Raw genomic sequence first — 16,089 nt, 5'->3', positions numbered from 1 at the left:
TGCTGAGATTGGTGTCTAGGTCAGGGTGGATTATACTGTCGATGCTGAGATGGGTGTCTAGGTCGGGGTGGATTATACTGTCGATGCTGAGATTGGTGTCTAGGTCGGGGTGGACTATACTGTCGATGCTGAGATGGGTGTCTAGGTCGGGGTGGATTATACTGTCGATGCTGAGATTGGTGTCTAGGTCGGGGTGGATTATACTGTCGATGCTGAGATTGGTGTCTAGGTCGGGGTGGATTATACTGTCGATGCTGAGATGGGTGTCTAGGTCGGAGTGGATTATACTGTCGATGCTGAGATGGGTGTCTAGGTTGGGGGATTATACTGTCGATGCTGAGATGGGTGTCTAGGTTGGGGGATTATACTGTCGATGCTGAGATGGGTGTCTAGGTCGGGTGGATTATACTGTCGATGCTGAGATGGGTGTCTAGGGGTGGGGGATTATACTGTCGATGCTGAGATGGGTGTCTAGGTGTCTAAGATGCTGGATGGGTGTCTAAGTTATGGATTATACTGTCGATGCTGAGATGGGTGTCTAAGTAGGGAGGGATTATACTGTCGATGCTGAGATTGGTGTCTAGGTCAAGGTGGATTATACTGTCGATGCTGAGATGGGTGTCTAGGTCGGGGTGGATTATACTGTCGATGCTGAGATTGGTGTCTAGGTCGGGGTGGACTATACTGTCGATGCTGAGATGGGTGTCTAGGTCGGGTGGATTATACTGTCGATGCTGAGATGGGTGTCTAGGTCGGGGTGGATTATACTGTTGATGCTGAGATTGGTGTCTAGGTCGGGGTGGATTATACTGTCGATGCTGAGATGGGTGTCTAGGTCGGAGTGGATTATACTGTCGATGCTGAGATGGGTGTCTAGGTTGGGTGGATTATACTGTCGATGCTGAGATGGGTGTCTAGGTTGGGGGGATTATACTGTCGATGCTGAGATGGGTGTCTAGGTCGGGGTGGATTATACTGTCGATGCTGAGATGGGTGTCTAGGTCGGGGTGGATTATACTGTCGATGCTGAGATGGGTGTGTAGGTCGGGGTGGATTATACTGTCAATTCTGAGGTGGGTGTCTAGGTCGGAGTGGATTATACTGTCGATGCTGAGATGGGTGTCTAGGTCGGGGTGGAGGTCTTGGAGTCTTTTTGGAATGATGGCGAGGGCTTCATCTCAGGGAACACTGGTGAAAAGGCCTACGACTTTGTATGCTTGATAACGGTGTTAGTACCGACGTCGAAATGTCACACTCATTGCAATAAAGAAGTTGACTATCCATAGAACTTGGTTTTCCTTCTCATTAATGCTTTAAGTAGTCAGGTAATCCCAGATGGGATAACACATGTGACAATACACTTCCTGTCACCTACAACAAGTCACCTGCAGCCCCTAGACACTGGAATTATCCAGTCATTGAAGGCTCATTACATGAGACATCAGCTCAATCACCTTGTTGATTGCGCAGGGCCTCTAACTGTCCTACCTGGTTATAATGCCAGCATGGATATAATGCCATATTTTCTCCGGGACAAACAGTGGCAGTATAACCAAGGGTATACTATACATCATGGACTAAAGTGATTATATTATTTATGGCCAGACCAATTTTATTTCTTGTTTTACAGATTTTTGTACTCAAAATACCCTTAAAGGCAAGAGAGAGAGAAAAAAAATAATCCTAAAAGTATTTTAATTTTGGCAATTTGTAAAGTGTATATGGGGCAAAACGCAATCTAAAACAAACCTTTTCTTGTAAATTAACATTCTTGACCAATAAAAACCCCAAAACATTAGGATTGTATTTTTTGAGCAGGGAAAATTAACTTTCATGTTTTTTCTTATTCTTGAAAAAGTATGACCGGCGGATCCGTAAAACAAGAAATAAAATTGGTCTGGCCTAATCCTAATTATATGAGTTCAGTCTCCTACCTTGTAAGGGTTAGTCTGTTGCACTGGCAACTCCCTCCTAGAGTAATGGTGCACTAAAACAGGATATATGGGACACACCACCCTCACTGCTTATCTCTTGCTGTGGTCACAGACCCCTACTCCACCCTGAACTACTCTGATGACGAGGATGCTGTGGGGATGATCCTGAGCAACATGATGCAGAAACCGGTGGTGAGGGAGGACTTCCTTAACGACCTTGGCCTTGAGGAGGGGAAGAAGAAGAAGCACGATCCTAGGATAAAGATGGAACTCCGACACAAACAGGTGTGTCTGATTGACAAAATCACACTTTCAGGTTTGGGTAATCTACGACATTGATAATTGTTACATGGTGATTGAAGTGTAATCAACTCCATTGTTACGAACATTAACATGCCATAGAATGGGTCAAGGAACAGATGTCAGTAACAAACCCAGTGAACTCACAAATACCTTGGGCAGTGGGGTAGCCTAGTGGTTAAAGCTTTGGCTCGTCATGCCAAAGATCTGGGTTTGATTCCCCCACATGGGTACAATATGTGAAGCCCATTTCTGGTGTCCCCCGCTGTGATATTGCTGGAATATTGCTAAAGGCGACGTAAAACTAAACTCACTCACTCAGAAACACCTTGAATGTAGTCACTGTCAAGTCTCCTGAAATGGACCAGACCCTTGAAGGTCCGGGTTAGAATGAACCTTCAGTAACCCATGCTTGTCGTAAGAGGGGACTAACGGGATCGGGGTGGTCAGGCTCGCTGACTTGGTTGACACATGTCATCGGTTCCCATTTGCGCAGATCGATGCTCATGCTTTTGATCACTGGATTGTCTGGTCCAGACTCAATTATTTACAGACCGCCCCATATAGCTGGAATATTGCTAAAAGCAGCGTAAAACCAAACTCACTAACTCACTCACTCATATACGTTCAAGCGTGTCATCTATGTGAACAACAGGAGGGAGGTAACTCTTAACTACTTACCCCAAGTATGTACCACTAACAGTCAATCCTCTACAATCAACATTATACAAGCATTATATTTGACCATCACTAGTCAGAAGAGTACCTACTACCACAAAACAATAGAAGCTTTACACTTTGTCTGTTTAGCTCATAATGTTTGCTCACTGTTATCAATGGTTTGATGTGATGGACAATGTCTGGTGTTCATAGCTCTGCTGCGATCTGGAAATAAATAGTGAAATATTTCCCCTGAGATGGAGGAATATGTTTGACATATCCCCACATTTATTTATAAAGAATTAGTAACTTTTAACAAGTGTCTCTTTTTGATTGTCAGGTTAAGGAAAACCGTGAAAAGAGAGAGCGTGAACTGGAGCAGAAGCGAAGAGAACAGCAGGAGAGAAAGGATTCATTCCATAAGGCCAAGCAGATGGTTATCCAGGTCAGTGGGTGCTGCCAGAGAGATGGTGATGATACGGGGAGTGGGTGGGCCTAGACAGATGTTGATACATAGAGTGGGTGGAGCTAGACAGGTGATGATACATGGAGAGGGTGGAGCTGGACAGATGATGATACAGGGAGTGGAGCTAGACAGATGATGATACAGAGAATGGGTGCTGGTGTTGGAGTGGGTGGAGCTAGACAGGTGATGATACAGGGAGAGGGTGGAGCTGGACAGATGATGATACAGAGAATGGGTGCTGGTGTGGGAGTGGGTGGAGCTAGACAGATGATGATACAGGGAGAGGGTGGAGCTAGACAGGTGATGATACAGGGAGAGGGTGGAGCTAGACAGGTGATGATACAGAGAATGGGTGCTGGTGTGGGAGTGGGTGGAGCTAGACAGATGATGATACAGGGAGAGGGTGGAGCTAGACAGATGATAATACAGAGAATGGGTGCTGGTGTGGGAGTGGGTGGAGCTAGACAGATGATGATACAGGGAGTGGGTGGAGCTAGACAGATGATGATACAGGGAGAGGGTGGAGCTAGACAGGTGATGATACAGAGAATGGGTGCTGGTGTGGGAGTGGGTGGAGCTAGACAGATGATGATACAGGGAGAGGGAGGAGCTAGACAAATGATGATACAGAGAATGGGTGCTGGTGTGGGAGTGGGTGGATCTAGACAGGTGATGATACACAGAATGGGTGCTGGTGTGGGAGTGGGTGGAGCTAGACAGATGATGATACAGGGAGAGGGTGGAGCTAGACAGGTGATGATACACAGAATGGGTGCTGGTGTGGGAGTGGGTGGAGCTAGACAGATGATGATACAGAGAATGGGTGCTGGTGTGGGAGTGGATGGAGCTTGACAGATGATGATACAGGGAGAGGGGGGAGCTAGACAGATGATGATACTGGGAGTGGGTGCTGGTGTGGGTGTTGGTGGAGCTTGACAGATGATGATACAGGGAGAGGGGGGAGCTTGACAGATGATGATACTGGGAGCGGGTGCTGGTGTGGGTGTTGGTGGAGCTAGACAGATGATGATACAGGGAGTGGGTGGAGCTAGACAGGGAGAAATACTGAGTTGTGCACTGTTGTGCAGGAGGAGCGAGACCGGGATCTGAAGGCGAGGAGAGAGGAGCAGGAGCTGAAGAAGGTGATGGGTCGCATCAGGAAGGAGATGCAGGAGGAGAGTCACAAGCAGCAGGAGCAGAGAGACAGGTGACAATCTTTACAGTTGTACAACATGTCATCACTATGATTTAAATGGAATGTGTTAGTTTGAAAGTTCTCCAAACGCCCATATGATGAATTTTCAGAAGCAAGTGCTGAACCGACTAAATTTTGAAAGCCATGATTTAGTTTTGTATAATAGGGTGTAATATTGGCTTCATAGAATCATTTGTGAAGATGATTTGTAAATTTTTTCACAAAATCATCTAAGTCTGACTTGCTTATGGCATGTTGCAATATGGTAAATGCTAAAGGAAGTTGTCGCATGAGATTCTTCTGAGCAGGAACTAGAATTGTGCTCAGCAAGACCAACAAGTCACTGATGTGCGCTATGTGCTACAGAGAGCGACGAGCACGTGAGAAGCTGGACCAGGAAGCGAGGGAGGAGCTGAGCAGACAGACAGAGCAGGAACGACTTCAGCAACAGCAGCAGCAGCAGGCCAAGAAAGAGCACCAACGGAAGATGTACGACAGAGTCCACAAGTTCCAGATTAAACAGTCGGGTAAAAACCTTAAGGTAACACAGGTGGAATCCCCAACTTTATAACCTACTGGGTTTGCACACTCTAATCTGTGAGCAGTTTGTTCATAGTAGCATAGTTACAAGAAGAAGTCATTTCTCTTGAAGTAGTTATTGATCTTTGCCTGCTTCCATTTCTTGCAAACTGTACGTGAAGATCATAGGGACTGTGTACCATTGTTTGCCAGTAGTTATGGGTGTTGTATCATATATTGGACTGGGAATGTCAGGTGATGGCAGTAGTGTTGACGGAAGCAACATACTGTGTAACATCATCCTGTTTAAATGATAGAATAATCACAAATCTCATGATGTTTGTTGTTCATATTCATTATACTACGGCAACCTTCCAGAGATGGTTTGTCAGGTCTTCACACCAAGAGTTGGTGATGTGATTGTGGCCTTCACCTGTCTCCCCAGTGCCTGCAGCGCCACTTCTCAGCCTGGTACAAGGTGGTGCTGGACCGACGTCTGCAGACTGGGAAGGCAAGGGCCCTGGCAGACTGGAAGCTGCTGCTCCGAGTCTGGAACGCCTGGCGGTCATACTCTCGCACGCGACGCCTGGATGTCGAGACAAGGCAATATGAACAGACGGTGCTGGATATGCATAGGTAAGTACATCATTGAACATGAATCTTTGTGAGTTTCCCGTCCTATCGAATGTTGATGTACTCAGTAGGTGCTGTGTTCTGAAGTGCACTGGTGTCTGCTCCTGGCTCAGCCAGCACACCGAATGCAGTCAGCTGATGTAGGTAGCTCCAGCAGTTGATTGCCATTGATCAGGTCAAGACTTGACCGTACAGTAATCAGTTCAAGAGTTGACTGTACAGTAATCAGGTCAAGAGTTGACTGTACAGTAATCAGTTCAAGAGTTGACTGTACAGTAATCAGTTCAAGAGTTGACTGTACAGTAATCAGGTCAAGAGTTGACTGTACAGTAATCAGGTCAAGAGTTGACTGTACAGTAATCAGGTCAAGAGTTGACTGTACAGTAATCAGTTCAAGAGTTGACTACAGTAATCAGTTCAAGAGTTGACTGTACAGTAATCAGGTCAAGAGTTGACTACAGTAATCAGGTCTAGAGTTGACCGTACAGTAATCAGGTCAAGAGTTGACCGTACAGTAATCAGGTCAAGAGTTGACCGTACAGTAATCAGTTCAAGAGTTGACTGTACAGTAATCAGTTCAAGAGTTGACCGTACAGTAATCAGGTCAAGAGTTGGCTGTACAGTAATCAGGTCAAGAATTGGCCGTACAGTAATCAGGTCAAGAGTTGACCGTACAGTAATCAGGTCAAGAATTGGCCGTACAGTAATCAGGTCAAAAGTTGACCGTACAGTAATCAGGTCAAGAGTTGAGTGTACAGTAATCAGGTCAAGAGTTGACTGTACAGTAATCAGGTCAAGAGTTGACTACAGTAATCAGGTCATGAGTTGACTGTACAGTAATCAGGTCAAGAGTTGACTACTGTAATCAGGTCATGAGGTGACTGTACAGTAATCAGGTCAAGAGTTGACCGTACAGTAATCAGGTCAAGAGTTGACTGTACAGTAATCAGGTCAAGAGTTGACTACAGTAATCAGGTCATGAGTTGACTGTACAGTAATCAGGTCAAGAGTTGACTACTGTAATCAGGTCATGAGGTGACTGTACAGTAATCAGGTCAAGAGTTGACCGTACAGTAATCAGGTCAAGAGTTGACTGTACAGTAATCAGGTCAAGAGTTGACCGTACAGTAATCAGGTCAAGAGTTGACTGTACAGTAATCAGGTCAAAAGTTGACCGTACAGTAATCAGGTCAAGAGTTGAGTGTACAGTAATCAGGTCAAAAGTTGACTACAGTAATCAGGTCAAAAGTTGACTACAGTAATCAGGTCATGAGTTGACCGTACAGTAATCAGGTCAAGAGTTGACCGTACAGTAATCAGGTCAAGAGTTGACCGTACAGTAATCAGGTCAAAAGTTGACCATACAGTAATCAGGTCAAGAGTTGAGTGTACAGTAATCAGGTCAAGAGTTGACTGTACAGTAATCAGGTCAAGAGTTGACTACAGTAATCAGGTCATGAGTTGACTACAGTAATCAGGTCAAAAGTTGACTACAGTAATCAGGTCATGAGTTGACTGTACAGTAATCAGGTCAAGAGTTGACTACTGTAATCAGGTCAAGTGTTGACTGTACAGTAATCAGGTCAAGAGTTGACTGTACAGTAATCAGGTCAAGAATTGGCTGTACAGTAATCAGGTCATGAGGTGACTGTACAGTAATCAGGTCAAGAGTTGACTGTACAGTAATCAGGTCAAGAGTTGACTACAGTAATCAGGTCAATAGTTGACTACAGTAATCAGGTCATGAGGTGACTGTACAGTAATCAGGTCAAGAGTTGACTACTGTAATCAGGTCAAGTGTTGACTGTACAATAATCAGGTCAAGAGTTGACTGTTCAGTAATCAGGTCAAGAATTGGGTGTACAGTAATCAGGTCAAAAGTTGACCGTTCAGTAATCAGGTCAAGAGTTGACTGTACAGTAATCAGGTCAAGAGTTGACTGTACAGTAATCAGGTCAAGAGTTGACTACAGTAATCAGGTCATGAGTTGACTGTACAGTAATCAGGTCAAGAGTTGACTACTGTAATCAGGTCATGAGGTGACTGTACAGTAATCAGGTCAAGAGTTGACCGTACTGTAATCAGGTCAAGAGTTGACTGTACAGTAATCAGGTCAAGAGTTGACTGTACGGTAATCAGGTCAAAAGTTGACTACAGTAATCAGGTCAAGAGTTGACTACAGTAATCAGGTCATGAGTTGACTGTACAGTAATCAGGTCAAAAGTTGACTACAGTAATCAGGTCAAGAGTTGACTACAGTAATCAGGTCATGAGGTGACTGTACAGTAATCAGGTCAAGAGTTGACTACTGTAATCAGGTCAAGTGTTGACTGTACAATAATCAGGTCAAGTGTTGACTGTACAGTAATCAGGTCAAGAATTGGGTGTACAGTAATCAGGTCAAAAGTTGACTGTACAGTAATCAGGTCAAGAGTTGACTGTACAGTAATCAGGTCAAGAGTTGACTGTACAGTAATCAGGTCAAGAGTTGACTACAGTAATCAGGTCATGAGTTGACTACAGTAATCAGGTCAAGAGTTGACTACTGTAATCAGGTCATGAGGTGACTGTACAGTAATCAGGTCAAGAGTGGACGTACAGTAATCAGGTCAAGAGTTGACTGTACGGTAATCAGGTCAAAAGTTGACTACAGTAATCAGGTCAAGAGTTGACTACAGTAATCAGGTCATGAGTTGACTGTACAGTAATCAGGTCAAGAGTTGACTACTGTAATCAGGTCATGAGGTGACTGTACAGTAATCAGGTCATGAGGTGACTGTACAGTAATCAGGTCATGAGGTGACTGTACAGAAACTAATCAGGTCATGAGGTGACTGTACAGTAATCAGGTCATGAGGTGACTGTACAGAGTTGTTACCCTAACTTGTATATTTTCAGGAAGCAGCAGTTGGCAGAGCAGCATCACCGCTACGTCTTGCTGCGCCGCTGCCTGACAGCATGGCAGACCTATATGCAGGCCGAGAGGGACCGATACCATCTCCTGGAGGAGCAGAACAACACGCGTAGCAAGATGATGGCGCTGCTGGACGCCGCGGCAACCGGCAAGTTGTGGAGTGAGAGAGAAGAGGAGGACAGCAGGAAGAATGCTGGGGATTCAGGGAGGAAGAAAGATGGTGGTGGCAACTCAGCAATGGTGGTGGAGGATCTGGTTTGTAGTTTTCATTACTGTTGGGGACTGTGCATGCTCTTCATGTCATTGGACCAGTACTCAGATAGAGTGACAGGCTTGGGTGTTGCAGATACATTGGCACCTGTCTCTCCAACTTGTCTCTCCGTCTTCCTTGAGCTGATTACGTGACCCTCTCTGTGCCAGGAAGGGTTGGTTTGTCAGTGATTCGAATGTATCTCATCGCAGAAACAAAAAGTGTATTGTGTCAGGGTGTGGATTAAAGATTTCTTTATTTTTCCTTAACCTGACTCATGCTATATGCTTATATCCCTTTTCCTTCGAACGGTACATAGACAATTGAATCCCTTTGCTCCCTGAAGCAAACGTAAAATCACTCACCCAGTTGGGATACCTCCCTTCCACTTTCCCGTCACTGCGTCCAACAAAAACATGCACCATTTATTGGTATGTATGAGAGTTAGTGCATTGCGAGAAGTATTTCTCTCTTGTCATCATGAAAATGTCAGTCCCCATTCATAAATATCACTCATTTCCTAATGACAGGAGGACTTCTTCGAACAACCGACCCGAGACCAACAAGGTTCTACACAAGCTGGCCCTGCATCCACCAGAAGTGACTCTTCACTGACCAGTACCAAGTCTCGCCCGAACAGGCTACCCACCCAAGCATGGCAGGTGACAAGACGTCATGTCAACCTGACAAATGAAGAGATTGCCTCTCTAGCTGGTGGGGACATGGAGCAGAACTCACAACATACTGACACCAAAATTAGACGTCGGTTTGGCAAACAGCCATGGATGAATACACATTTTGTTGTAAATAATTTTGAACATCGATACACATCTCAGCAAAAGATGTTGCATGATCAACATAAGCAGCTAAGGGAACAACATCGCATGATTGAAGAGTTGCAGTTCAAGCAGAAACAACAGTTGCATCTAGAGGAGGTTGCCAGGCAACAACTGATACAACAGCTTCTTACTAAGCAAGGGTTATCTCCCATGTGTGACCAGCCAACTGGGACTGGACTGCAGCTAATGAATAATTTGTCTGAGAATAGCCAACCACAGACAGATGTGTCTCAGCAGCAAAATAATGTTACCAAGGAGAAGGCTACAAATGTTGTCATGGAAACTGCCAGAACTGATTCCACAGGACACACTACTGTAACGGCCAGGTAAGCCACTAATCGGTTGCAGGCATTTATTCTTCACTGAACTCCTCTTAGCCAAGGTTTCCAATCAGCATATTTTCTCATTTATCATCGAAAACAGAGATTTGTTTGCCCATTTTGTAATTGCAAGGAAACAATACCTATAAAATGATCACTAATGCCATGTGTCTCTTGTAAAATCACTTTCAATCCAGCAATAATAACTAACTACTCTGATAGGCACTTTTGGCTTGGAAATGATGGATGCACGTAGATTTTTGCAGTGGGCGAGCTGGCTAAGGTGCCAGGCTAGTGATCCAGCGAGGTTGAGGTGTCGGGATCGAGCCCACCTGTGACCGGGTGTAAAAACCTTGGGGTCAACTTTGTGTGCAGACTCTTTCAGTGTTGTCACAACCCCATGTGTACAGTACACAACCCTGTGCACTTAAACGAACCCACAAATCCATTGGTATATGACCAGATGGTGGCCACAAGAATACGTGCAAACACCTAGTTGCGGGTACAGCAACGTGCAGTGAACTTGGACAACGTACTGTGACTATGTGTCCCATACATAACTTCAGTCACATTTCCACTAAGTCTGGTTAGGCAGATTCCACTGTACATTGAAAGACGTTGCTGTTCAGAGAAGAATTAGAGTTACCTCCCTTCATCAGTCAGACCTTGAGGCAAATCACATTGCTGTCAGTGAGAAGCTGTATCACTTCAGGTGCTGCCTAGTCTGGTGCCAGCGCAGCATTACTAACTCGGTCAAGATAAAGTATCTTTCGTGATAAACAAAGGCAGCAATTTACAGCAATAATTCTGATACTTGCAATGATTTGTTTTAAAAATATCAGTCTATTTTATTACATTGGATATCTTCTTAAACTAAAGTAGTCATCTCAGTCCCATTTACTGTGATTTCACTTAGTTTGAGGTAAGGGGCATTATGTTTAGTGATGAAAGTATTTGTTTCTGTACTTAGTTGATTTGAACTTGAGTATTGTGTTGACTGTGAGTGATTTTACCTGTGTAGGACTGGTGTGAGCGGTCTCAAGTCTGACCGGACATCCACGTCGAACACGACCACCAACACCAAGTATCTCCAAGTGCTCAAAAGTAGGTACAACGGAGTCAGAGTGATCAGACCCCATGTTCAGCCAAACATAAAAGTCTGTATTCAAATGCAGATTTATTGTATGTAAGAAGTCATTCAGTGAAGTCATAAGTATGTTAATATATCTAAAACATGTTGGCCCTTGGTTAGATAGGTGTGGGTGCACTTTCTGAAAAAAGCAGGCAAACAAGCCAAGGTATATGTAAGGCTGGATGCATCCTAAAGTCTTGGACCAACAGACCCAGGCTACTTTCAGACTCAGGCTGTGTGTGTCAGTCTCTTTTGGTTAGTGGTATGTGAAGCATGAGTGGTATGTGAAGCATGAGTGGTATGTGAAGCATGAGTGGTATGTGACGCATGAGTGGTATGTGACGCATGAGTGGTATGTGAAGCATGAGTGGTATGTGACGCATGAGTGGTATGTGTCGCATGAGTGGCAGAGCTGGAGGAACTACAAACAGTAGTGCAGCATGTGTCTGTTACCAATGGTACCATGAGTGTCTGGTATCCAGGTTGCCAGGTCGTTACCAGATGTTACCGATGGTACCATGAGCGTCTGGTATCCAGGTTGCCAGGTCGTTACCAGATGTTACCAATGGTGCCATGAGCGTCTGGTATCCAGGTTGCCAGGTCATTACCAGATGTTACCAATGGTACCATGAGTGTCTGGTATCCTGGTTGCCAGGTCATTACCAGTGGTTACCTATGGTAACATGAGTGTCTCGTATCCAGGTTGCCAGGTCTTTACCAAAGCTTACCGATTGTACCTTGAGTGTCTGGTATCCAGGTTTCCAGGTCATTACCAGTGGTTACCAATGGTACCATGAGTCTCGTATCCAGGTTGCCAGGTCGTTACCAGAGGTTACAGATGGTACCATGAGTGTCTGGTATCCAGGTTGCCAGGTCATTACCAGTGGTTACCAATGGTGCCATGAGCGTCTGGTATCCAGGTTGCCAGGTCATTACCAGTGGTTACCAATGGTACCATGAGTGTCTGGTATCCAGGTTGCCAGGTCATTACCAGTGGTTACCGATGGTACCATGAGTGCCTGGTATCCAGGTTGCCAGGTCATTACCAGTGGTCACCGATGGTACCATGAGTGTCTGGTATCCAGGTTGCCAGGTCATTACCATTGGTTACCTGGTATCCAGGTTTCCAGGTCATTACCAGTGGTTACCGATGGTACCATGAGTGTCTGGTATCCAGGTTGCCAGGTCGTTACCAGAGGTTACAGATGGTACCATGAGTGTCTGGTATCCAGGTTGCCAGGTCATTACCAGTGGTTACCAATGGTACCATGAGTGTCTCGTATCCTGGTTGCCAGGTCATTACCAGTGGTTACCAATGGTAACATGAGTGTCTGGTATCCAGGTTGCCAGGTCATTACCAGTGGTTACCGATGGTACCATGAGTGTCTGGTATCCAGGTTGCCAGGTCATTACCAGTGGTTACCAATGGTGCCATGAGCGTCTGGTATTCAGGTTGCCAGGTCATTACCATTGGTTACCAATGGTACCATGAGTGTCTCGTATCCTGGTTGCCAGGTCATTACCAGTGGTTACCTATGGTAAAATGAGTGTCTGGTATCCAGGTTGCCAGGTCGTTACCAAAGGTTACCGATGGTACCATGAGTGTCTGGTATCCAGGTTGCCAGGTCATTACCAGTGGTTACCAATGGTACCATGAGTCTCGTATCCAGGTTGCCAGGTCGTTACCAGAGGTTACCGATGGTACCATGAGTGTCTGGTATCCAGGTTGCCAGGTCGTTACCAGTGGTTACCAATGGTGCCATGAGAGTCTGGTATCCAGGTTGCCAGGTTGTTACCAGTGGTTACCAATGGTGCCATGAGTGTCTGGTATCCAGGTTGCCAGGTCGTTACCAGTGGTTACCAATGGTACCATGAGTGTCTGGTATCCAAGTTGTGAGGTCGTTACCAGTGGTTACCGATAGTACTATGTGTGTTTTAAAAGTGATAATGCTGTTTTATCTTACTTCACATATGTGTAATGCACATCAGTGTCGAGTAGCTCCCTTGTTGAGAGTGTGTGTGTTGCAGACATGGAGGACCGGGCAGAAGAGAGGAAGAAGCTGAAGGCTGACAGAGAAGCCAAGAGGAAGAAGGAGGAGGAGGACAGACTGGTGAGCTCACTTGTCATGTACTGGCGGGGAGTGGGTGGATAACCTGGACCTCAGAAGGATAGTTCTGTGACTGTCTTTGATTTCTTTTCTGTGCTATCGCACTCAGCAAGATTCCAGCCATATTGCGGTGGTGTGTAAATAATCAAATCTGGACCAGACAATCCAGTGATCAACATCATGAGCATTGTTCAATGCATTTGGGATACGATGACATATGTCCACCAAGTCAGCAAGCCTGACCACCCGATCCTGTTAGTTGCCTCTTACGACAATCATGGGTTACTGAATACCAATTCAAACCTGGAACTCCACGGATTGTCCCCCTTAGAGGGTTTGTAAGTTCCACATCATTTGAAGCATTTGGATGCTTGCCAGACTTTTAAATGCAGCATGTTTATTATTTTAAATATTGCTGAACTCATCAGTTGTCACCAGTGACTGAATCGATGGGATAAATCTAATTAGGGTCCCTGCAGATAGCTTAAGTACTGTAAGTACCCATGGTCAATAGTAGGGTGATCTTCCGTTAATTACTGGCGATCGATAGCCAATTTGTATTTTTTCTTGTTGATTAATTATAATGTTTTCTTGTAACTGTTATGAGCTAGTTTTAAAAATTCTAGTTACTGTATTGTCCATCAATGACAGACTTCATATTCATGCTATATTTAGTGTCTATATTCAATTTCTCGTCACAATATGGCTGAAATATATTCCTTGTCACATAATATTGTAACTCACTCACTCACTGCTCTAGGGGCTACTGTGTTGTACGTTACTTATGCTCTAGGGGCTACTGTGTTGTACATTGTACTGTTGCTCTGGGGGCTACTGTGTTGTACATTGTACTGTTGCTCTGGGGGCTACTGTGCTGGAAATGTGACTGTTTCTCTAGGGGCTACTGTGTTGTACATATTACTGTTGCTCTAGGGGCTACTGTGTTGTACATATTACTGTTGCTCTAGGGGCTACTGTGTTGTACATGTTACTGGTTCTTTAGGGGCTACTGTGTTGTACATATTACTGTTGCTCTAGGTGCTACTGTGTTGTACATGTGACTGATGCTCTAGGGGCTACTGTGGTACATGTTACTGTTGCTCTAGGGGCTACTGTGTTGTACATTACTGATGCCCTAGGGGCTACTGTGTTGTACATTGTACTGTTGCTCTATGGGCTACTGTGTTGTACATTGTACTGTTGCTCTAGGGGCTACTGTGTTGTACATTGTACTGTTGCTCTATGGGCTGTTGTGTTGTACATTGTACTGTTGCTATGGGCTACTGTGTTGTACATTGTACTGTTGCTATTGTGTTGTACATTGTAAGGGGCTACTGTGTTGTACATTGGGCTATGGGCTACTGTGTTGTACATTGTACTGTTGCTCTATGGGCTACTGTGTTGTACATTGTACTGCACTGTTGCTCTATGGGCTACTGTGTTTGTACATTGTACTGTTGCTCTAGGGGCTATTGTGTTGTACATTGTACTGGGCTACTGTGTTGTACATTGTACTGTTGCTCTATGGGCTATTGTGTTGTACATTGTACTGTTGCTCTATGGGCTACTGTGTTGTACATTGTACATTGTACTGTTGCTGCACTGTTGCTCTATGGGCTACTGTGTTGTACATTGTACTGTTGCTCTAGGGGCTACTGTGTTGTACATTGTACTGTTGCTCTATGGGCTATTGTGTTGTACATTGTACTGTTTATGGGCTACTGTGTTGTACATTGTACTGTTGCTCCTATTGTGTTGTACATTGTACTGTTGCTCTATGGGCTACTGTGTTGTACATTGTACTGTTGCTCTAGGGGCTATTGTGTTGTACATTGTACTGTTGCTCTATGGGCTACTGTGTTGTACATTGTACTGTTGCTCTAGGGGCTACTGTGTTGTACATTGTACTGTTGCTCTATGGGCTACTGTGTTGTACATTGTACTGTTGCTCTATGGGCTACTGTGTTGTACATTGTACTGTTGCTCTATGGGCTACTGTGTTGTACATTGTACTGTTGCTCTAGGGGCTACTGTGTTGTACATATTACTGTTGCTCTAGGGGCTACTGTGTTGTACATGTTACTGTTGCTCTAGGGGCTACTGTGTTGTACATGTTACTGTTGTAGGCACTGCTGGAGGCCCAGGAGGAGGAGATGAGAAAGCAAGCTGAGGAAGAGAAAAAGGCACGTGCTGCAGCCTTCCGGGAGAAGAAGAGGATGGAGAAGCAGGTGATAGTCGTTCAGAAGCCAGAGCTTCATTATTCACCTTTGCATGTTTCTCTGTTTTGAAAGTTCTTTAAACAACATAGAAAACAGATCTAGAGTAGAGAAGGGCAAACCTAATGTTTGAATGAAAAGCCGAATCTAAAATGTTCATAAGAGCAAGATTGGCATATCTGACCTTAGTCCAGCCTTTAATGAGCCTGCGAACAGCCTGATTGTGGACATGGCAAGTAATGTCTTCTCTGTTCCTTCCAGCGTGAGGTGGAGAAGCAGCACCAGCTGGAGAAGATAAAGGAGCTGACACAAGTGGCCGAGGCTCACTACACCCGGTCCATCATGAAGTACCGCGGCATCAGGCCGCTTCAGAAGCTGGTGCTCATGGCCCACCGGAACCAGCAGCAGGCTGTCACTCACCACAAGGAACACCTCTTGAGGTTGGTCTGCAGATAATGGGACATTCGGTGACTCCTATTGAATCTACACACTACACAAACTGTCTCCTGACAGCCTACTCCAGAACATTGAGGGTTTGTTGTACACTGCTATATACCGACTATGTTGTCTCCTGTAGGATGGTGTTGGTGTCATGGAGGGGAG

At 45.1% G+C, this 16,089-nt stretch overlaps 1 protein-coding gene across 2 annotated transcripts in view; it reads left to right on the top strand.

Moving 5' to 3' along the window:
- The window catches only part of LOC124285225 (coiled-coil domain-containing protein 191-like), a 51,584-nt gene that overhangs the window by 16,309 nt on the left and 19,186 nt on the right, over positions 1-16,089 (top strand). For both annotated transcript variants that reach the window (XM_046721424.1, XM_046721425.1), the window contains exons 5-15: positions 2,047-2,219; positions 3,235-3,339; positions 4,449-4,567; positions 4,922-5,096; positions 5,520-5,710; positions 8,606-8,876; positions 9,402-10,036; positions 11,052-11,134; positions 13,191-13,273; positions 15,397-15,498; positions 15,748-15,926. In XM_046721424.1, coding sequence (XP_046577380.1) covers positions 2,047-2,219; positions 3,235-3,339; positions 4,449-4,567; positions 4,922-5,096; positions 5,520-5,710; positions 8,606-8,876; positions 9,402-10,036; positions 11,052-11,134; positions 13,191-13,273; positions 15,397-15,498; positions 15,748-15,926 — 2,116 coding nt within the window. The remainder of the gene's footprint in view (positions 1-2,046; positions 2,220-3,234; positions 3,340-4,448; positions 4,568-4,921; positions 5,097-5,519; positions 5,711-8,605; positions 8,877-9,401; positions 10,037-11,051; positions 11,135-13,190; positions 13,274-15,396; positions 15,499-15,747; positions 15,927-16,089) is intronic.

This window comes from Haliotis rubra, unplaced genomic scaffold (assembly GCF_003918875.1).
Source record: "Haliotis rubra isolate DU_JTF1 unplaced genomic scaffold, ASM391887v1 Scf355, whole genome shotgun sequence".
In the NCBI taxonomy this organism is placed as follows: domain Eukaryota; kingdom Metazoa; phylum Mollusca; class Gastropoda; order Lepetellida; family Haliotidae; genus Haliotis; species Haliotis rubra.
Note: the sequence above shows the minus strand (reverse complement) of the source record. Positions and strands in the feature narration are given on the sequence as shown.